This window comes from Amphiprion ocellaris, chromosome 7, assembly GCF_022539595.1.
Source record: "Amphiprion ocellaris isolate individual 3 ecotype Okinawa chromosome 7, ASM2253959v1, whole genome shotgun sequence".
Lineage (NCBI taxonomy): Eukaryota > Metazoa > Chordata > Actinopteri > Pomacentridae > Amphiprion > Amphiprion ocellaris.
The window spans coordinates 35,387,564-35,411,480 of NC_072772.1; the positions used below are offsets into that span (position 1 = coordinate 35,387,564).

The 23,917-nt window shown below is 36.9% G+C and overlaps 1 protein-coding gene across 2 annotated transcripts in view; it reads left to right on the forward strand.

Annotated features, from left to right (window-relative positions):
* Positions 1–1,409: 1,409 nt before the first annotated feature.
* LOC111562851 (fibroblast growth factor 12-like) overlaps positions 1,410–23,917 on the forward strand; it is a 75,834-nt gene continuing 53,326 nt past the window's right edge. The window contains exon 1 of one of the 2 annotated variants that reach the window (XM_055011991.1): positions 1,410–1,792. In XM_055011991.1, the coding sequence (XP_054867966.1) occupies positions 1,765–1,792 (28 nt within the window). In that variant the 5' untranslated portion in view covers positions 1,410–1,764. Of the gene's footprint in view, positions 1,793–21,355; positions 21,521–23,917 lie in introns of those variants that run through there. The other variant, XM_055011992.1, reaches the window with a different exon arrangement.

The following is a 23,917-nucleotide window of genomic DNA, read 5'->3' on the forward strand; positions in this document are numbered from 1 at the left end:
ACAGTAATAAAGAAGCTAACGTCAACATTAGCTTCTTATTGTTGGTAGCTACAGTAATAAAGAAGCTAACGTCAACATTAGCTTCTTTCTTGTTGTTGGTAGCTACAATAAGCAGGAGGCTAAGGTCAACATGCCACTACATGCGTGCCGACAACTATAAGTGGATTATCGTGGGCTTGAAGAAAACTTAAAATGTTAATTTTCTCAGGCAGGTTTTGAATGTAGTTTTACGACTGTTGATGGAGCAGATTAGTGGAAGTTTGTTGACTTTGATATGAAACCTGTGGGGCCCTAAAATCATTAGTTCGCCCCTGCTAATTAAAAACGTGTCAGTTTGTGTCTCATATTTGTAATTTTGTGTCATTTTGTGTCTTGTATTTGTAGCTTTGTCTCACATTTGTAGTTTTGTGTCATTTTGTGTCTTGTATTTGTAGTTTTGGGTCTCGTATTTGTAGTTTTGTGTAATTTAGTGTCTCATATTTATAGTTATGTCTCAGATTTGTAATTTTGTCTCATATTTGTAGTTTTGTGTAATTGTGTCTCGTATTTGTAGTTTTGTGTAATTCTATGTCTTGTATTTGTAGTTTTGTGTCATTTTGTGTCTCATATTTGTAGTTTTGTGTAAATACTGTGTCCCGTATTTGTAGTTTTGTCTCGTATTTGTAGTTTTGTGTAATTTCGTGTCTCATATTTGCAGTTAGATGTCATTTTGTGTCTTGTATTTGTAGTTTTGTCTCATATTTGTAGTTTTGTGTTTTGTATTTGTAGTTTTGTGTAATTTTGTGTCGCATATTTGTTGTTTTGTGTAATTTTGTGTCTCGTACTTGTAATTTTGTGTCTTGTATTTGTTATTTTGTGTAATTTTGTGTTTCGTATTTGTAGTTTTGAGTAATTTTGTGTCGAATATTTGTTCTTTTGTGTAATTCGTGTCTCGTATTTGTAGTTTTGTGTCTCGTATTTGTTGTTTTGTGTAGTTTTGTTTCATATTTGTAGTTTTCTGTCATTTTTTTGTCTTGTTTGTGTCATTTTGTGTCTCATATTTATAGTTTTATGTCTCTTATTTGTAGTTTTGTATCTCATATATGTTGTTTTGTGTCTTGTATTTGTTATTTTGTCTAATTTTGTGTCTCATATTTGTAGTTTTGTGTAATTTTGTGTCTCATATTTGTAATTTTGTGTACCTTTTGTCTCGTTTGTGTAATTTTGTGTCTCATATTAGCAGAAGGTCGTGGGTTCGATTCCCTCCCATGATGCCCTGCAGTAAAGGGGACACATATGATAGGTTCCTGCAGGTTTCCTCCTCGCACCATCATCATCTTCATATTCTTGTTCTTCATCTCCTTCGTGTCACCTTAAAAACTCCTCCGGCGGTGACGTCACTCCCAGCTCTCCCGGCTCGAGCTGCAGCAACAGAGAGGGGGAGACAGGCGCGCGGACAGGTGAACGCACGAGCCCGAACGTCCGCAGGAGGAGAGAAGAAATAAAAAAAACCACACACACGAGGAAGAAGACGAAGAAGAAGAAGAACCAGCAGCAGCAGCAGAATCCGAGCCGCTCAGGAGGCTCCAAGCAGCGGCTTCTCTTCCTCCGCGGCGCCTCCTTCCTCCTCCTCCTCCTCCTCCTCTTCATCCTCCTCATCCTCCCCGGATCGATCCATCAGCGGCTGATCGGTGATCTTGTTGATAACCGGGAAATAAGGAAGGAAGGAAGGAAGGAAGCGAGAAAAGGAAGCAGGAAGGAAGAAGAAGGGGACCACAGCGGGAGATGGAGGGCAAAGAGAAGGCGCCGGCAGGTAGGAGGCTGGGCGGAGGGTGGAAGTTTGTCTCACAGGGGGGGAAGTTGGTGTTTTTTTTACCCGCAGAGGGGAGCTGGATGGCGGGATGGAGGGCGGAGGAGCTGCCGGTGGATGGATGGATGGATGGAGGGAGGGAGTGATGCATGTTGGGTAGAAGTGTACTGCGGTATCCTGCTGCTGCTCACATCCTGAATGCAGCTGCACTGGAGCTTTTAGGTGTGGTTATTATGGGATGGGGTGCAGTGTGTGTGTGTGTGTGTGTGTGTGTGTGTGTGTGTGTGTGTGTGTGTGTGTGTGTGTGTGTTTTCAACGCTGAGAGAAGCCTGATGCAGCAAAAAAAAAAAAAAAAACACAAGAGAGAGACAGACGGAGACAGGTGGGGAGGCAGACAGACAGGTGAGGAGGGGTGAGACAGGGACAGAGAGACAGGAGGACGGAGATGGATGATGGGAAAGTCAGACGGGGAGGTTGACAAGTGATCAGAGGATGAAGACAGACAGGAGGACAGAGAGACAGACAGGAATGCATGCGGAAAGATAACAACGTTGATAGATGTGATGGTTGACTAGTGGCTGAGAGACAGACAGGACACTAGAGGGACATCAGGTGAACCTGTCTGTCTGACAAAACAAACCAACAGGACACCTGGACAGGAAGCGAGACAGATATCTGACTCATACAGGGACAGAGAGACAGACAGGAAGACAGAGAGAAAGACAGGTAGGTTGACAAGTAAGAAAAGGTGAAGACAGACAGAGGAAAGACATGAATGCATACAGATGGTTGAGAGGCAGATAGATAACAGGACAGAGAGACAGATAACAAGAAAGATGGACATATAGGACAGTTGCCATGTGACCGAGAGACGGACAGATAAGAAAATCAGACAGACAGGAGGGAGAGAGACAGGAAAGCATGCAGACAGGTGGGATGGCAGAGCGACTGACAGATAAAGGGACAGAGAGACAGACAGGAGACTAGTGAGACATTAGATGAACCTGTTTTTCTGACAAAAGAAAGGCCTCCTGGACAGATGCTGAGATTTAGGAGGACAGACAGGAAAGAAAACAGAGAGACAGGTCAAATGATTGGAGACAGGAGGACTGTGAGAATAGAGACAGACAGGTAAAGAGACATCAGATGAACCTGTTTGTCTTCCTGGACACCTGGACAGGAAGTGAGACTGGCAGAGAGACAGACAGGAGGACAGAGAGACAGAGAGACAGTGAGGTGAAACTGATATTTAACTTGAAAGACATACAGAAATGGGGACAGACAGACAACAGAGGGGTGAGACAGATAGCAGAGAGACAGACAGGTGGACTGATGCATTCTGGGAGCTGTAGTTCTGTTCAGAGACAGAATCAGCTGCTTTCTGTTGTTTGTGTTGTTTATTGTTTATTATTTGTGTATGAAGCTGCTGTCGAGTTGCTGCTGATTGGTCCAAATCCGGTCATGTGACCAGAAGTTACCTGCAGTCAGAGAACAGGTGATGAAGTTCAGTTTGATCAACACAATGAAATATGATGATTGGAGACAAATTACTCTAAATCCTGGAGTCATTTCAGATGAATTTAACTCTGTGGACGAATTTCTGATGAATTTGTGAAGTTTTTTGTTATTTTAAACACATTTTAAATCATTTTGAACTAATTCCATGTAATTTTGCACAATTTTTGAGGTATTTTGACAAGTTGTGGGTTAGTTTGGACAAATTTCAAATCAATGTGGACATTTTTAGACGCACTGAATGAATAAATAAATGCAGCATGGCTCAGAAACAGTGAACAGAGCAGCAAGTTGTTGGAGATACATTCAGCATGGAGAAACATCTTTCTACTGATGATGAACATAGTAGAGAGGAAAAGGTTTGAAACATGGAAATACTTAAATATCTACAGTATGTGGAGACAAAACAATCACAAAGACAAAAAAATGACAAAAGAGACACACAAAGCAACAAAAGCAAGGTAGAAAATGAGACAAACAAGACCTAAATGGCAAAAAATAGACAAAAAAATACCAAAAATGAGACACAAAATACTGAAAATGAGACAAAACAAGACAAAAGACAAACAAGACACAAAACGGAGACAAAAAGAGAGACTTAGAGGAAAATAAAACCTCCTGGATCAATAAAATAAATGCAGCTCGGCTCAGAAACAGTGAACAGAGCAGCAAGTTGTTGGAGATACATTCAGCATGGTGAAACATCTTTCTACTGATGATGAGCAGAGACTCAAAACTGGACTGAAACATGTTTAAAATGAGTCAAATTGTCCAAAATAAGGGTCATTTTCAACTAGTTTTAGGTCATTTTGGACAATTTTTAAGTTATTTTGGACCATTTTTGAGTTGTTTTTGGACAATTTAATGTGACTGGGCAGTTTTTTGACTGAAAGAACAATAAAACAGGAGCAAGGAGTCCGTTATGACTCAAAAATGATCATTTTGAACTAATTTTGAGTCATTCTGAGCTAGTTTCAAGTAATTTTGGACCATTTTTTTAGCAATAATTTGGACATTTTTTGTTACTTTCATGTTTCAAATTATTTTAGACACATTTTAAGTCATCTTTAACAAGTTTACAGTGATTTTGGGCCGGTTTAAAGTTATTTTGGACAATTCCTGAATCAGTCTCGGCAAACTTTGGGCAATTTTAGACAGAGAGGAAAAAACAAAGCTCCTGGATGAATAAATAAATGCAGCTCGGCTCAGAAACAGTGAACGGAGGAGCAAGTTGTTGGAGATACATTCAGCATGGTGAAACATCTTTCTACACACCTATAAACCTTCTAAAATGACAAAAAACTTGTTTAAAATGACCCAAATTGTCCACAGTGGCTTAAAAATGCGCATTTTGTATAAATTTAGAGTCATTTTGAGCTAGTTTCAAATAATTCTGGACAGTTTTTGAGTAATTTTGGACAAGGCTCAGAAACTCGGTTCAGAAACAGTGACCAGAGCAGCAAGTTGGAGATACATTCAGCATGGTGAAACATCTTTCTACTGATGATGAACAGAGACTCAAAACTGGACTGAAACTGGTACAAAATGACTCAAATTGTCCATAATGGTCATTCTGAGTCATTTTGAAGTAGTTTCAAGTCATTTTGTAGCAGTTTTTGTGATATTGTGGAGAACTGTTGAGCCAGTTTGGGCACATTTTGTGTTGCTTTGGACAAATTTCAAATCATTTTGGATATTTCTAGACTCATAACTGGATTAAAACTTGTCCAAAATGACCCAAATTAACTTAAATTAAAACTTAAACTTAAATTAAACTTAATAACTTAAAAATGGTCATTTTCAACTCATTTTATGTCATTTTGGACGAATCTCAAGTTGTCCTGAATCATTTTGGTTCAGTTTTGATTATTAGTGGAACATTTTGAGTCATTTTTGCAGAAGTTCTGGTCGTTTCAAGCAAGTTTTGAGTCATTTGGGACAAATTTAGCTCGGTTGGACGCTGCTGCTGACTCATGGCTTTCAGCTGAATCACTTCTCCTGAGCTGTTTGCTTCTTCACTGTTTATCTGGACGACGCTGGCATCTTGGTTTCACTTTCATCCACATTTCAAACAGATGGCTTCATGCTGGGCAGGTTCATGTGTTTGCTGCACTTCCTCCTGGTCCTCAGCTTATTATATAAAAACGCTCTTCATCATTTGTTTGGATTTTCTGCAGAACGTCTCCTAAGTGCTCTGTTAACTGGAAATCTGATCATCTGAAGCTACTCAATCTGCTAAAAATAACTGGATAATATCGTTTTCTAGGAAGCAGCAGCGACACAAAAACAACCAAACCTTCAAACTATTTTTAAAGAGGCTCAGATTTCATCCTGTGGAGCTTCAGATGAACTTGCAGATATTTGTTACCAGATTATTCGTCTTCTGGAGCTTGTAACTTCTGGATGGACGTCTGAAATGCTGGAGAGTTTGGGGTTATTGACATCAGTTTCTTTGACTTTCTTCACTGATATCAGGTTTTGGAGCTGCAGGGTTTGCTGTGTAACTTTGAGGATGTTGTTGGCTGTGATGCACCTCTAAACACGCTATTATTAGACACTTTTAGACATATTTTATCCATTCAAATAAGCAGCAACTGTATTCAAAGCAAGGTCTTTATCATTTTTTAACCTTGTGAACCCTAAAACCAACCAGCCGGTCTGAAATCAGTGTTATTGTTTGAAAAAAGCACCAAAATTACACAATTTACCAACAATAAACTGTAAAAAAAAAAAAAAATTAAAAAAAAAAACAGAAGGAATCATCAACTTTCCAATAGTCCTTGAACTATTCATCTTAGATGTACAGTTTCAATTATAAATGTGACCAAATCTAAGCTTAAAATAGTGAAATTTAATCAAAATCACTCGATTCTGCGTGTCTCATTTAAAAATTCACAAAAAATGAATAACATGTATTAAACAGATTGAGACTGAGATGAAAATAAACCTACAGAATCAGTAAAATAAATGCAACATGGCTCAGAAACAGTGAACAGAGGAGCAAGTTGTTGGAAGATACATTCAGCATGGTGAAACATCTTTCTACTGATGATGAGCAGAGACTCAAAACTGGACTATAAAATGTGTTCAAAGTGACTCAAATTGTCCATAATGAATGAAAATCTGACATTTTAAACTAATCTCAAGTGATTTTGGACAATTTTCGAGTCATTTTAGACCATTTTTGAGTCATTTTAGACCATTTTTGAGTCATTTTTGACTAGTTTTGGGCTAGTTTGGGCACATTTCAAATTATTTTGTACAATTTTAGACTACAGTGACAATCACACCTCCTGGATCAATAAAATAAAAGCAGCATGGTTCAGAAACAGTGAACAGAGCAGCAAGTTGTTGGAGATACATTCAGCATGGTGAAACATCTTTCTACTGATGATGTGGCTCATAACCAGTATATTCTTTATTTCTGTCATACTGAAAGAAGACATTTCTTGGTTTCCATAGAGGTTAAGGATTTTAGATTGAGTGAAACATGAACCACAGTGAATAAAAATGAGATGAGAGCAAATGAAACCTGGTGGAGCTCAGAGGGTTAACTATACAGAGTGATTCAGCAGCTCGTATCTTCCCGTTAAATGACATTCTCTGGATGCTTCCTGCCAGCGGTGGCTCATGTGTGGACCATGATTTCCTGATGATCTCATGTCGCAGGTTGCAAGTTTCTGTCCTGAAATGTTACTGCAGAGGAAAGTTCTGAAAACACAACGTTATTTACAAGCTGCTGCTTCATGGAACAACGACCTGAGAACCTTGAGATAAGACATGAATTCTTAAAATGTCCAGGTTCATACAAGCAGAAACACAGCGTTCTCCGTTAGTGCAAGTCCCGTTAGTTAACCTGAGAGAGTCGGAGCTCCTCCAGATGAGGCCTGAATGGTCAGGTTTAATCCGTCCTGGATGTATTTCTGTCTGCAGAGTCTGAACTGTGCTGAAGTCAGTGAAACGTCTGCTTTAAATGAGCAGTTAAAGGCTGCCGTGAGTCACATCTCTGCTGTAACATCAACAAACCTGCAGAATATTCAGCCTCGAAAAACCTCGACTGGAGGGAAGTAAAGGAGGACTTAATGTAGGACAGAGACTCCGCAGTTTCCAGTGACTCCTAGAACTCTGGTTTCTCTGTGATGGAATCATTGAAACACATCCATCTTTGTCACAAAACAATCAAATTTATTAAAGGTTTTCAGGAATTATGACAAAATATACATACAGCAACTTGAATTATCAGTTCTGGTGATGTAGAAAGTTGTTTTCATCATATTTTCTTACTCTCATGGCCTCTTAACTCCTCTTGACTCCATTCGACTACAGCTGCTGACTCCTTTGAGTCAATTTAAATAGAACCCATTTGATCCACTCATTAGACTCATAAGAATTTTATGAAACGACGTTTCAATTTCTAGTGCGAAACCCCCGAAATATTTGGTTTACTGTGAGACTTGTAAGGATTGTTATGTTGAGGATCGAAAAAGTTTACATCCACCTTCAAAGAAACGACAGGTCTTGAGTTTCCAATGATTCCTACAGTTCCTACAACTCTGGAACCATTGAAAACACGTAAAAAATAATCACATATTTTGGTTCCTTTATAGATTTATTAAAGGTCTTCTGAAAATATAACAACATGGGCCTTAAATATACATACAGCAACTTGAAGTATCAATTTTGGTGATGTAGAAAGCTGTATTAATCAAACTTACTTACTTTCATAACCTCTTAAATTACCGTAAGTGACTCCAATCGACTACAGCTGATGACTCCTCTGACAAATTTAACTACAATCCATTAGATCCACTTATTAGACTCAAGACAGCAAAGACGGTGAGGCCTTCAACCCCAAGAACACCAAACCTACCATCAAGTATGGTGGTGGCAGTATCATGCTGTGGGACTTTCTAGAAGAGCTTCTGGACTGGTTTCAGACTGGATGTTGGACTGGTTTTGGACTTTCTTGCTACTGGTTTATGTTTGGTTTCAGTCTTGGTTCTCCTGGTTTTGGATGTCATTTAAAGTTGGTTTAGAATTTATTTTATTCTGGATCTGGTCCTGGATGAGGACTGGTTTTAGATAGTCTTGGACTGGTCTTGGACATGTTTTTAGGAGGAGTTTAGGTGTGGTTTTGATCCTGATTTTGTCCTGATTTTTGACTTTTTTAGGACTGGTCTCAGACTGATTCTAAAACTGGGTTCAGTTTTAGTTTTGGACTGGTTCCAGACTGTATTCTGACTTGTTCTGAACATCTTTTGGACTGGTTTAGGTTGGACTGTCCTGGGCGGATCTTTTTTTAATCCCAAGAACACCAAACCTACCATCCCATGCTTGATACAGAGCGTGATACTGCCACCACCATGCTTGATGGTAGATTTGCTGTTCTTGCTCATGACTCAAAATTCTGTATGTATATTTTTGACCCAGCAGATTTTGTCATATTTCCAGGTGTCTCAGGGAATCAGCTGATGTGGTTTGCGGTCTGTGATTGACAGGAAGTGGGGCCAATCAGTGTTCAATTTCAGTGTGTTTGTTTACAGAACACAGATCAGAGCCTAGTATTGATCCTGGATCAGATCCACTCGAGTCACTGACCTGCTGCCCAGAACAGAGAAACCTGAGAGACTGAGACGAGAAACACACACACACACACGCACACACGCACACACACACACGCACACACACACACGCACGCACACACACACACACACACACACACACACACACACACACACACACGCACACACGCACGCACGCACACATGCACACACACACACACACACGCACACACACACACACACACACACACACACACACACACACAGGAGGTGTACGTTTCTACATTTCTTGTCAGTTTGTGTTTGTGTTTCTGCTGATTGGCTGTAAAACACCCAAACACTGTGGGATCAGTGTCTCTGTCGTCAGACGTCTGTCTCTGTTTGATGCAACTGGAGTCTAATAAAATGCTCAAAAACAGGATATTATCTTTTTTAGGTAATTAAAATACATATATAAATAGAATATATATCATGATATTATTGTATACACATCAAGAGATTGTTAGTGTCAATTTTCATTCCCTTTATAAAGTGGAAGCAGAAAGATGTTAAACGGCTACAAAGAGACGTTAAATCACCACAAAGAGATGCTAAATGATGGTAGAGAGATGCTAAATGACCACAAAAATACACTAAACGACTGCAAAAGGATGTTAAACGGCTACAAAGAGAAGTTAAATCATCACAAATGACTAAATGACCACAGAAACACTAAATGGCTCCAAAAAGATGCTAAATGGCAACAAAGAGACATAAAATGATGGCAGAGAGATGCTAAATCATCACAAATAGACGCTAAATGACCACAATTTTCTCCAAATTGCTGCAAAAAGATGTTAAACGTACAAAGAGACGTTAAATCACCGCAAAGGGATGCTAAATTACAGAAAAAAATGCTAAATGACTACAAAAAAATGCTAAATGGTCACGAAGAGACATTAAAGCACTGCAAAAGGATGCTAAATGATGGTAGAAAGATGCTAAATGACCGCAAAAAGATGCTAAACAGCTACAAAGAGATGTTAAATTACCACAAAGAGACACTAAGTAATATCAGAGAGATGCTAAATCACCACAATTTTCTCCAAATTGCTGCAAAAAGATGTTAAGCGGCTACAAAGGGATGTTAAATCACCACAAAGAGATGCTAAATTACAGCAAAAAATGCTAAATGACTACAAAGAGACACTAAATCACCACAAACTGACTCTAAACGATGGTAGCAAGTTGCTAAGTCACCACAAAAAGCAGCTAAATGGCCAAAAAGAGATGCTAAATCACTTCAAATAGGTGCTAAATGACCACAAAAAGATGCTAAATGACTGCAAAAAGACATGACATGGCAGAGAGATGCCAAATGACTACAAATAGATTCTAAATCACCACAAAGAGAAGCTAAATGGCCACAAAAAGATGTTGGATGGCTACAAAGAGACGTTAAATCACCGATTACAGATGCTAAATGATGGTAGAGAGATGCTAAATCACCACAAATAGATGCCAAATCACCACAAATAGATGCTAAATCACCACAAATAGATGCTAACTAGCTAAACAGATGCTAACTTATCACAAAGAGATATTAAAAGATATTAAAAGTCCACAACAATGCCAAACCACCTGAGAGACGAAAGCGAACACAAACAACCATAAAATGGCATCTGGTTGCCTTACGATTTAGCTAGCTAACTATGGTTCGTGCTAACGATGCTAAGCTAGTATTTCCAGCTGCTACCAGTCTGTCAGCAGGACTCTGATTGACTTCCAACAACATTAAAGTGACGAAGTGTCTCTGAGTATGAACACAGTTTAGAGGTGAGGCTTGGTAAAGTTGCTGCAACAGTCTCCATGTCTGTTCCAGATGTTTACAGCAGCTGGATGAACTCAGCTGGATTTTATGGGATGGAGGTAACCAGGTCTGTGACTGTTAGATCATACTTAAGGTGACAGATGCAGTCGAGTGGAAACTGGAAAATGGGTCAGAGTTGGTTTTAATATTTAAAAAGTCTGGACCTGAAGTCGTGTCACTACTTCCTGTTTGGATTCTGTTGTCCAATCACTGAGCTGTAAACAGAGCCACTATTTTAGGATGTTTTTTATCCATCTGCTCTTCTGATTTATTAATTTTATCTAATTTTGCAGCGAACATTATCTTGTATTATCATACATTATTATTGGGGAAATTCACAAGCAGCAGATATAATACTAAACTGTTAAATGTGAAGGAGTTTAACAGTCTTTTATGGTGTTATTTTTCCTAAAGTTCCTTCTTCTGGTTGTTTTCATGTTGAGACTCTTCAGCTGCAGATAATTGGCCTCCGTTAGTCTCGTTAAGACGCTCGGAGTTTCAGAGATCGATGTCTGGAGTTCATTAAGTCACCATCAGGACCAGTTGAAGCGTATCAGGAGGGAAAAGTTCCTGCTGATCCGTCCATCGATACTCATCAATAATCAACAGGTTGAGTTTGTTTTGTGTCTCTTTGCTCCTCTTTGCATTGGTTTTACATCTGGTGTTCATTTTGAACTTCGTTTTTATATTAGTTTGTGTTTCTTTGTGGTTGTTTTGCGTCTAGAAGTTGCTTTTGTGTCTTTACAAGGTGGTTTTGCGATTGGTTTTTGTCTTTCTATGGTCCATTTGCGTCTCTTTCTGGTCTTTTTGTGTCTCTTTCTGTTTGTTTTGATTAATTTTGTGTATCTTTGCTGCTGTTTTCATTGATTTTCCATCTGCTGTTGTCCATTTGACACCTGATTTTTTCATTAATTTGTGTTTCTTTGTGGTTGCTTTGCATCCAGAAGTCGTTTTGTTTATCTAAACAGGTGGTTTTATTGCTGTTTTCAATGAATCAGCATCTGTTTGTGTTCATTTTTCATCTCCTTGTATATATTTTTTGGTCTTTCTGTCATCAATTTGCATCTTTTTTTGGTCTTTTTGTGTCTCTTTGCTGCTGTTTGCACTAGTTTTACATCTACTGTTGTTCATTTTGCACCTCATTGTTTAATTAGTTTGTGTTTCTTTGTGGTTGTTTTGCATCTAGAAGTCGTTTTTTTGTGTCAAAAAAATGGTTTTGTTGCTGTTTGCTATGAATCATCATTTTGCATCTCTTTATATTTGTTTTTTGTCTTTCTATTGTGGGTTTGCGTCTCTTTCTGATATTTTTGTGTCTCTTTGTTTTTGTTTCGAGTAATTTTGTGTGTCTTTGCTGTAGTTTTATGAGCTCGAACCAGTTCAAAGTTGTAAACATATTATATTAATCCTGCAAATCTGTTCATGTAGAAATTTTCTCTTCATAAAAGTAACACCAGAGACTGAAGAGCAGATAAACACTTTTAATTGGAAACAACACAAAATAATAACTTTGATTTATTTGAAATCCAAACTATTAAACACAAGCAGCAGCTTCCAGGATGGGAGTTAGTTCAGTTTTTAAAAATTAGAATCCAGTCTGACCCATTTTCCATCTAACAGCAGCTGCAACATTCACCTGTAATATTATATAACAGACAGAAAGTCAGTGAGAACGTCGTTGGATGAGATAACAATGACCAACCAATTAACCTAAATAAACCTAAATAGTTAAAATATAAACAGATGAAACTTATTTTGTTACTTAGACTTTGTTTATTTGATTGACGCACATTTTATCAATAAAAATAAGAAAATTATTGGTAGAAGTGCTAGTTGTAAAGCTGTGGTTGGAGGTCATTAATTACCTCAGAAGTCTTTGTCATGGTGGCCCTTGCTAGCTAAACTCGTATCATAATTTTGACTAAATTTAACATTTACAATCACTAATACATTAATTTATAGTAGAAAATTAGCATTCCAGGTGTTTGTTTTGTGCTGATGCTACACACATGCATGATAAATGAGGTAATTTAATGGTCGCTTGGACGCCATTATTGATTCTAGTTTGTCTTAAACAGGAGTCCAGGTCGTAGGTCATTAAAATGTCACAGACGTTTTTGTCATGATGCCTATTTACTAGCTAAACTCCGACAATGCTCTACAGTTTTCTATGTCTTGTTTCTTTTTTAACTAATTAGTGTTATCTTACAGGTTTATGCAGCTTGTTGAATTCACGAAGAATAACTAGTTACTTGTTCGATGTTAGCCATACAAAAACAGGCAAAAGCTGGAAATAATGTCGTAAAAATCAGTATTTTTACAAATAGTAATTTATTCTCTTACAATATATGAGTGCAACATTACACTGTTCTACTGCATTTAAATATATATTTAAAAATGTATATATTTTATGGATATTTGCAGTATTTTTTTTGTTCCACCATTTTCTAATGTATTTTTCTGGCACCAGATTTTCAACATTTTTCTACAGATTTGGTTTTTATAGAGTGATAAATAGCTTCTTTCTTAACTATGGTTTCACTTTTTTTTCTGGCTCCCTTGCTGTCAGATTTTTACAGTTTTTCTTTTCTTTTTTTCTTTTTACTGAAATGCTTGCTGAAGACATCCGTGGTGTTGTCATTAAAAGTATTAGGCTAATATTTAAAATTCAGATTAAAATGGTAAATTAAGCTTTTTTCCACAGACAGACAACAGACAGTTCATGTTGGGAAGCAGAGAGCATTGTGGGCATTTAGCTGGCAGTGGGCATCATGACAAAGACTTCAGTGATAGTTAATGACCTCCAACCACAGCTTTACGGTTAGCAACACATTTTCCAACTGCTTGTTTATTTTTTTTGATAAAATGCATATCAATCAATACATATAACTGTGTTTTTATCATTCTGGCCTAAAAGAATGTAGAAAACATGACTGAGATACATGAGGGTGAATACTTATGAAATTATGTTTAGATAGTAAAGGGGCACAATGATAAAGACTTAAGTGGTGGTTAATGACTTCCGACCAGAGTTAATGTGTTTAAGACAAACTGGGATCAACTGGCAGATGTTAGAGTTGCTTACACAGCTTTACAACTAGCAACATTTTAAGATTATTTATTGATAAAATGGGATCTGATCAATACATAATGCCTTGTTATTGCTCTGGCCTAAAAGAACATAGAAAACATGATGGAGGTACATGATGGTGAATATTTATGCAATCACTCATGATATTCATAAATTTTAATCAACTGACACAACATCATAACATTATCTCTTCTTCTGTGGTGGTTTATCTGCAGAATCGGCTCCACCTGCTGTTTATCTCTTTTTGCCTGAAATGTGTTTGAATTGGTGCTACGTTTAGCTGGAAGCTGCTCGGCTGCTAACGGTGATTTACAGACCATAAAGCGCTGCTGAGTCGCCTCCAGCAGCAGGATGCTGAGCTCAGCAGGCCCAGCCCCTCCCTGCTTTATGGCCTGTTGTTCTCCGAGCAGCTTTATGGCCTCCATCTCCTCTGTACGGATGGGAAACAACTCAGATCGGCCCGCGATCAATTTACAGTCTGGAACAATGAGCACCAAGCAGGAACAGGTGGTTGGAAAGATTCAGGGATGTGGAAGATGAATTCTCAGGGGATCTGGAGGCAGCTGACTGTTATTCACTGAACACGTGAAGCTCATTTATGGGTTTAAAGCAACCAGAGCTGAAAAGGTCTTCATTCTGCAACTGTTTTCTGCCTCTATTCCCTTTAAAAATCTTCCTGTTTTCATGTTTTAATTGCCACAGACTCAATATCTGGTTAAATTTAGGAAACATAGATTTTATCAGCTGTGTTTTCTCTACAACTGTTAATTTTACACAGATACATGATATTTTTAATGTATTCTATTGGTCATTTGGGCATCATAGTTGATCCCAGTTTGCCTTAAACGTATTAACTCTAGTCAGAGGTCATTAATCTCCACAGAAGTCTTTGTCATGGTGCCCATTGAGTCATAAGTAATTAAAATATAAATAGATGAAAATTATTTTATTACTTACGCTTTGTTTTTATTGTTAGAATTCTGTAAATATATTCTTAGGCTTGTCTGAGCTGGAAAATTCATTGCATCAATGGTCACAGAAAGAAAAAACACATGAATCATGGAACATTGGCTCTATTTCCAACATGTTCTTTACGTTCTTTTAGGCCAGAGTGATAAAAAAATAGTAATATCTATTGATCAATACACATTTTATCAATAAAAATAAGAAAACTGTTGGAAAATGTGTTGGATAAAGCGCTAGCTGTAAAGCTGTGGTCGGAGGTCATTAACTACCACAGGAGTCTTTGTCATGGTGCCCATTGCCAGCTTAACTTGAGTCATAAATTAGAGTCATTTTTGTAATAAATACAACATCAATCAATAATAGATTCATTTATAGTATAAAGTTAACATTCTGGGTGTTTGACTTGTGTTGGTATTACACAGATACAAGTGGGTCTCGTCAGAATTCTATTACAGTGCGGTGAAACACAATTTTTGCCCTAAGCTGGAACTCACATATGTACCTATGCCACTCACCTATGTTAACACAGTGGTAAAATCATAATCTAGGTAATAAAAACACGTTAGGGTTAGGGGAAAGATAGCAAATGTAGCGCAATCCAATGTGCCGTTCAACCAGCGAATGTAAACAAAGCCGTCTGACAGTGCCGCGTGATGATGTATTCCTCCGCTCGCCAACTAGTTCCCGCATTGAATTTGTTTTAATGTCACAAATGTCGTACATCAGAATGGTGGAACAAGACCTACTTTATATGATAAATATGTCACCGGAGTACTTTAATGGTCCCTTGAATGCCCTAGTTGATTCCTGTTTGTCGTAAACACACAAGTCTAGGTTGGAGGTCATTAACCTTCACAGATGTCTTTGTCATGGTGCCCCTTTGGTAGCTAAATGCCCACAACGCTGTCTGATTTTTCCAGCCATGTCTTCTCTTCAACTTTCTCTACAATCATGATGCTGCCATCTCCATGCTCCATGCAACTAAATTGTGTCTCTAGTACATTTTGTGGGAAATAAAAGTACCATAGGTCTTGAAAGTTTTCCAATCATTGTCAATTTAATATTGCTTGTTTTTTAGAGGAATTTATCCCAAAAAATACTTTTTCATGTCAAAGTGAAAGCAGATTCCTACAAAGCCATGTCAGTTAATTAAAACTTTAAACATGCAATGAGTGATTGCATAAATATTTACCATCATGTATCTTTCGTCGTAAATATATTAACTCTGGTTGGAGGTCATTAAGCATCACAGAAGTCTCTGTCATGGTGCCCTTTTACCGGCTAAATGCCCACAGTGCTTCCAATGATTTCCAGCATGAACTTTCTGTAGTCTGAGTGACGCCTCTTCTACTCTCTACACTATTAAACCCTAAGTGCTTTCCTAAGTGTTCATCTCCTTCCAGTCAGTATTTAGTAGATTCAGTTCCATCATTGATCTTGTTGGTCTCCATCAGTCTGAACATCTGAAATTTTACCTCATTCTTCACCACTCATTATTCACCACCGTGCTTCACATCATGATGCTGCCACCACCGTGTTTCACGTCATGATGCTGCCACCACCATGCTTCACGTCATGATGCTGCCACCACCATGCTTCACATCATGATGCTGCCACCACTGTGCTTCACATCATGATGCTGCCACCACCGTGCTTCATATCATGATGCTGCCACCACCGTGCTTCACATCATGATGCTGCCACCACCGTGCTTCACATCGTGATGCTGCTACCACCGTGCTTCATATCATGATGCTGCCACCACCATCTCAGCTGCTGAAGCTGGAACTCCTTCAGAGGAGTCATAGGTGTCTTGGTGGCCTCCCTCACTAGTCAACATAATCAAATATTGGTCGCTATCAGAGGCCTGATGTAAATCTGAGTAGACAAACTAGACGATGTACGATAAAATATGTGGTGTGGTCCTTTAAGAGGATCGCCATGGAGACGGTGTGAAGGGGCGAGCGAGCTTCACTTTAATGCGTAGAAAGAGAGAGTCAGCAGACCTTTCAATTATTTATGAGGCTCTTCTGGAAATGGTTTCTGCAACACACACACACACACTCTCTCTCTCTCTCTCTCTCTCTCTCTGGTTGATGAACAGTCCACTGCAGCATCCATCAGCTTCGTCACTGAAACTAAAACGTCAGATGTTTGTTCAGGTTCAGCTTCCTGTTGATTAGAATTATTACCGGATTAAACCTGATCCAAGATGATGAGGATGTTTTGCTGTAAATAGACTACAACACAGGTGACTTCTGGCCTCTGAAAAATAAACTGTAAAAAAAAAAGAATAATAAAAATAGCATTCCATGAAAAAGCACAAAAAATTTGACAGTAACGGATGCCAGAAAAAATTGTTACAAAAAGGTAAAAATAACAGCAAATGTCCATAAAGTAATAAAATAATGTATTTAGTTGATTGAAATACATAAAAATGGTGTAAACTTTATGATCACACATTGTCGTTTATAAAATGCAAATTTTTGATGTGGACACTATTTACAGTTTTCAACTCTTTTTTTTTTCCTTTTTTTAAATAGTCGACATTTAAATTAATACTTTAGTCTGTGATCTTGCTAAATTTTATCTGTAATTTAAAAAAACAGGGAAAATCTGGAAATCAACTTTTTTTTTTAACAAATCAGTTTGGCCTGTTTTCAACTTTTTTGTTTATTTAGTTTTAATTTATTGTTATTTTTTAACTTTTTTTGCAATTTTATGGTAAATTAACAAATGATTATTTCTAAAAATATAATTTTTTAAATTTAAATTTTATTTGGACATTATTACCAGTTTGATTTGTTTCACTTTGTTTTCATTTTTACAGCCAATAAGTAAATTATTACTTTATTCTGGGATTTTATTAGATTTTATGTGCAATTCAACAAAATAGGGGAAATATGTAAAATAACCGTTAAATTTTAAATATGCTAAAAAAAATTAAAAATTGTACATTTTTTATGGTAAAAGAACAAATGATCATTTATAAAAATCCAGATTTTATTATATTACATTTTATTGGTACATTTTTACCAGTTTGGTCTGTTTTCTGTTTGTTTTATATTTTAGATAAAAGTGCAAATTATAATTTATAAAATTATAAATTTTAAAAACAAACAGTTTGGTCTGTTGTTTGTTTTTTAATAGTCAACATATAAATTAATGCTTTATTTTGCGACTTTAATGAATTTTATCTTTAATTTTTAAATTACTGAGAAAAACATTTTTTAAATATTAAATCGTGAGAAATTTAGATAATTTGTCATTAAATCACGACAAGATATAAAATCCTGCTAAACATGACTATAATAAAGCTGAGACTCTACAATATTAATGATTACTGAGATTAACTTCATTAATTTTGAACTAAAGTCACAAAAATAATCCAGAAAATCCCCAAAATCCACCAATTCTGTGGATCTTGAAGCTTTTATTTCTATTTATTGTGTATTATTAAAGTTTTATGTTATTTTATATGAGTATAAAATAGAAATAAATCAGCTTTTCTTTCTGTTGAGTAAAACCTGCTCGTTAATATTATTAATGCATGAAGACGAACCAGACTTTTATTGTGAAGGGACGGAAATGAAGCAGTCAATACGTTAAAACAGGAAGCTGCAGGTTAAGCAGTGAAATGAACATCTGTACTTGAAGGATGCTGAGGTTGATGATGATGATGATGATGATGATGATGATGATGATGATGATGATGATGATGATGATGCCTCCCCCTGCTGGAATCTCTGAGAACAGCAGCTGAAGATAAACGCGTTTATTTAATACAGTCCTTCAAAATAATCACTTCTGGAAAGGAAAATGTACAAAAAGTCACGTTTTTTCATCAGTTTTTAACTTTAATTTCCTGTTGTTTTGCAGATTTTCTCTGTTTAGTTAGTGTACAACATGGAATAAAATAAAAAACACTGAAAACAAACTAAATAATACATAAACTTAATTACAAATAACAATCAGAATACAAAATATAAAAAAGAACCTTTAAATATTAATAAACATATTTCCAGAAAGCAAAATTAATATAATTAAGGGTTGTAATAAAAATATTTTATACAAATAAGAGATTTATTTTTATTTTTATTTTTTTGAACATATGATTTAGAAAATACAAAATAAATAACATTTTAAAAAACTTTTTAACGGTAATTTTTCTTATTTTGCGGATTTTGTTCATTTTCAGCACAGAAAATATATTAATTTTCATGTTAACACTGAAAAAGTAAATAAAAATAACAGTAATTTGTTGTTTTTCCAGTGTTTGTAAAGTTGCAAATTTTTACTGTTTAAATAAACTAAAATGTTATTTTACAGATATTTGCTGTTAATTGCAAGAAAAATTATCAATATTACGATCAGAAAAGTGGTAAATATGTTTATAAATTACGGTGGCCGAGGGGTGCAAGCGCAGCACAAAAACGGAACGCCCTGCAAGAGACAAAAACACCCACAAAAAATAAATGCTACAAGATAGAAAACACCTACAAAAGAGAAATGCTGCAGGAGACATAACACCTACCAAAATGAAACGCACTTCACAACAGAAACAGACTGCAAACAGGAACGCACTACGAAACAGAAACACACAAAAGATAAATGCTTCAAGAGACAAAACACCTGCAAAAAAAAAAAAGAATAGAAATATTTATTCATTGTTTTTTGGGTTTTGAATTAAAAAAAACATTATGGGGCCTCTCCAATTCTCTTGACATTTTTTGTTAACACCTAAAAACAAAAGTAGTAGAACAACAAAGAAATGTTCCTATACTTAAGTACATTTAGCAAGTTTAGAAAAATCCTTCAATATTTGTTTTAATGTTTTCTGGGACCATGGTATAGGCGGATGAAACAGTTGGAGCCAGTAGGGAGCTGTAGGGCCCTCCGTGGAGTGACACCACTCCGTGGAGTGACACCACTCCGTGGAGTGACACCACACTGCTGCACCTTGTAGTGTTCCCAGTGACGGATGATCGAGGCTTTGTTGAAGCTTCGACACTTCTTTCAAAACATGGTTTATTACTCGAGGCCTCAATGACACACAGTGCTCGAGTAGGACATCTAGTGGTCAATAAAATGAAGCGCAATCAAGACGTGGTCGTTGGTTCATGGATTGTTTTGGATTTGATTCGCCATGCACACATTCCTGTTTGACTACACTAGATGATTGTATGGGTTGTAGTGGACACAAAAATAATATTACTAGTAATAATAATGACAATAACTACTGAAGAGCATGTTTCTTATTTGCCATGTCTGTTTGTAACCCTATATACTCTTCACTTATATTCTGTTATGAAACATTTAAACGGTGCTGCTACATTCATGCTCTACAAATACACAATGATGTCATTTTCACATGGGGCTGGTGCAAATAAAGATTATATGGATTGTTATGGATTCTGGCAAAGTATGTCTTGGGGTTTATTGGTAAAGAGGTCAGTAAAGAGGGTGTGCTTATGTAACTGGTTATGAGGTTTTATTGAGAAATAATTTATCAACAGTTTTGGGACTCAAGCAGTTCCTTCTTTCACTCACTATCTCCCCAGCCTTAGAAAAAAAAACCTGTTCACACGGCACAGATGAGGCTGAGGTACACAGGAAATGTTTGGCTCCATTGTACAAGTTTGGGTAAACAGTTTTGTGGGTTGCCCAGTAAGCCAGTGGGTCTGCCGTTCTTTCTACAATTGCATTCGCTGTGGCGCTTTGCATTTGCCAGGCTCTACTTGCGTCTTCGTCTAATAGGCTCCACAGTTGAACTGAAAAATATTGAAGATCATCATCATCATCACCAGAAATGTCAGTCATTCCCTATTCAGAAGAGAAAAAAAATATCTGTGGAAGGTGCTGCTGGTGGTGGAGGACGAGGCTGCGGTGGTGCTTGTGACGTAGATGACTGCTGCTTGGTATTCTTTATGTTAATTGTTGTGCATTCTGTTATTAAAGGTTCTTTCACACTGGCTGCCACTCTGATTGGTGAATCCAAAAGTTTTGAACTGCAGAGCCACAAGTGTAGCAACAGCCAGTGAACTGTTCTTTTCTTTGGTTTGTAGTCTGTCAGCTAAGCACCTGACAAGGTTCTGTGCCAGGTGTTGTAGCATGGGGGTGGTGAGTTGGGAATATCTATCTATCTATCTATTTATCTATCTATCTATCTATCTATCTATCTATCTATCTATCTATCTATCTATCTATCTATCTATCTATCTATCTATCTATCTATCTATCTATCTATCTATCTATCTATCTATCTATCTATTCTCTACAAAATACGAAATCTGACATACTACTCTCTCAAAGCAAATCACGGCAACAACAGGGAAAAAAAACAACCTACTCTGCAAAAAACAATTCAAATGAACAACACTAAATAGGGATCTCCTATCCCGGAACACTCGATCCCGCTGAGTGATTCACATAACAAACCGAACCAATCAGGTGATTCGAAGCAGTTGAGTGCTTCAAACGTCACTGAAGTGATTCAAACGTCACGAGTCACGTGACCAAACCACGCCTCGGCACAGTGGCTCGATACGTTTGCTTCATGAGCTACAGCGCATGTGTCGAAGCCTCGGGTATCAGAGGACCATCACTAAGTGTTCCCAGTCCACAGCTTGTCCTGGTCTTCCTGATCCACAGCTTGCCGTGGTTTTCCCACTCCAACTTGTGGCTTAGAGCGGTCTAATACACGGCTCGAAGTTGTTTAAATCTTACTGAAATTGGAGAGACAACTTGAAAAGGTATACTTTTCTCTTTCCTAAGTTTTTACATGTGGCCCTCAGATCTGTTTCTGGTGTTGAAACTCAGCTCTGCCATCTAGTGACCTGGAGCACTATCTTGCAGCATTTATTTTTTGTGGGTGTTTTTGTCTCTTGCAGGGCGTTCCGTTTTTGTGCTGCGTTTGCACCCCTCGGCCACCGTAATAAATTATTGTTTTGCAGACTTTTACTTTAAAAGAAGTAAAATCAAAGAGAAAAAAGCAGTAATTTGCACTTTAACTGGGAATAAAGTGAAACTGATCGTGAAAACAGAAATAAATGAGATTAACTCAAAAAAGCAGCTTCAAATACTTTTTTTTACAGTGTTGTCATTTAATAACATTAAATTTAATAATTTAATTTAATAATCTGCTCCTGGACAAAGATGTATTATTTTTATTTAAGGTACATAAAAACCTCTTTAAACTTAAAAACAGGACAGATAAGGAGAATATTCTATGAAAAATTAACTTTTATTTTGAAAATCCAGCAGCAAACGAAGCCTTTAAGTGTCAGCAAACACAAACTGAGCAACGACTGAATGAGAATCTTGTTTTTAATATAGACTTTGATGTTTTCCGGACGTTTTCTGGATGTTTTCTGGATGTTTTTCTTTCCACTGACAAAGCCGACGTGATAAAAATCTGCTGATGACCAGAAGATTCAGAGCTCCAGCTGCTTTTACTGTTTAATGTGATATCATGTAATATAATATGATAAATAATGTGATATATAATGTAATATAATACATAATAAGGAGGGAATGTGGAGCATAAGAGCTCTAAGTGCTGCTCAGGTATTTATCATCACTTTGCTTCCATTAGGTTTTAAACAGGAAGTCAATCTGCAGGAACTTTAACTTGTTTTTATTCTCATTCAAACTTCTCCTGACAGGAAAACAAACCAGTCAGAAGGTTCGTCTGTAGTGCCCCCTGCTGTCAGATTCATGGTTTAAAATTGCAGTAAAATTAAAAGAATATTTTGCTTAAATTAGCCACTTTAACCCTCATAATCATGAACATTTTAGTGGCTAAGCCTTAATATTTAAATTAGTTAAGCTAATTAATATTTTAGTTTCTTAGCTTTTATATTAAAATTAATTACATTAATCCCCATAATTAACATTAACAGGGCCTTAGCCCTAAAATGTAAATTTGTTAGGTTAATCTGCATAATTGTTAATATTTAATGGTCTAACCTTAATAACTAAATTCATCAGGCTAATCTCCATAATTAATAATATTAAAGCATCTTTACCTTAAATTTAAATTTGTCAGGTTAATCCTCTTAATTGATATTAATGGGGCCTTAACACTAGTAGTTAAATCTGTCAGGTTAACCTTCATAATTTAGAATACTGTGTCATTTTAACCTAATATGTAAATTAATCATATTAACCTCCTTAATATCCTTAATTTTTAATATTTCAGTTACTTAGCCTTAATATGTAAATGAGTCCAGTTAATCTCCATAATTATTCATATTTTAGAGGCTTAGTCTAAATATTTTAATTGGTTTCATTAATTACTATAATTAATAATATTTCAGGGTCTTAGCCTAAATACTTAAATTAGTTAGGATAATATCCATGATTAATAATACTTTCAGAGCTTAGCCTTAATGTTTAAATCAGTTACATTAAGCTCCATAATTAGCAACAGTGAATGGGCTTAGCCTTTATATTAAACTATTCACGCTAATTTTCAGAATTAATAATATTAAAGAGTCTTAGCCTTAACAATTAAAATAGTAAAGTTAATTTTCCTAGTTACTAATACTGTAGAGTCTTAGTTTTATCATTTAAATTTGTCAGGCTAATCTCCACAATCAATGATGTTTTAAAGTTTTTTGCCATAATGTTTACATTAGTTAGGTTAATCTCCATAATTAATAATACTTTAGTAGCTTAGCCTTGGGGGCTGCACAGTGGTTTAGTGGTTAGCACTTTAGCCTTGCAGCGAGAAGGTCCCTGGTTCGCGTCCCGGCTTTCCCGGGATCTTTCTGCATGGAGTTTGCATGTTCTCCCTGTGCATGCGTGGGTTTTCTCCGGGTACTCCGGCTTCCTCCCACAGTCCAAAAATATGCTGAGGTTAATTGATCATTCTAAATTGCCCGTAGGTGTGAATGTGAGAGTGATTGTTTGTCTCTGTATGTAGCCCTGTGACAGACTGGTGACCTGTCTAGGGTGTCCCCTGCCTTCACCTGAGTCAGCTGGGATAGACTCCAGCCCCCCATGACCCTAGTGAGGATTAAGTGGTGTATAGATAATGGATGGATGGATGGATGGATGGATGGATGGATGGATGGATGGATGGATGGATGGATGGATGGATGGATAGCTTAGCCTTAATCTTTAACTCGATTAGGTTAAGCTTCACA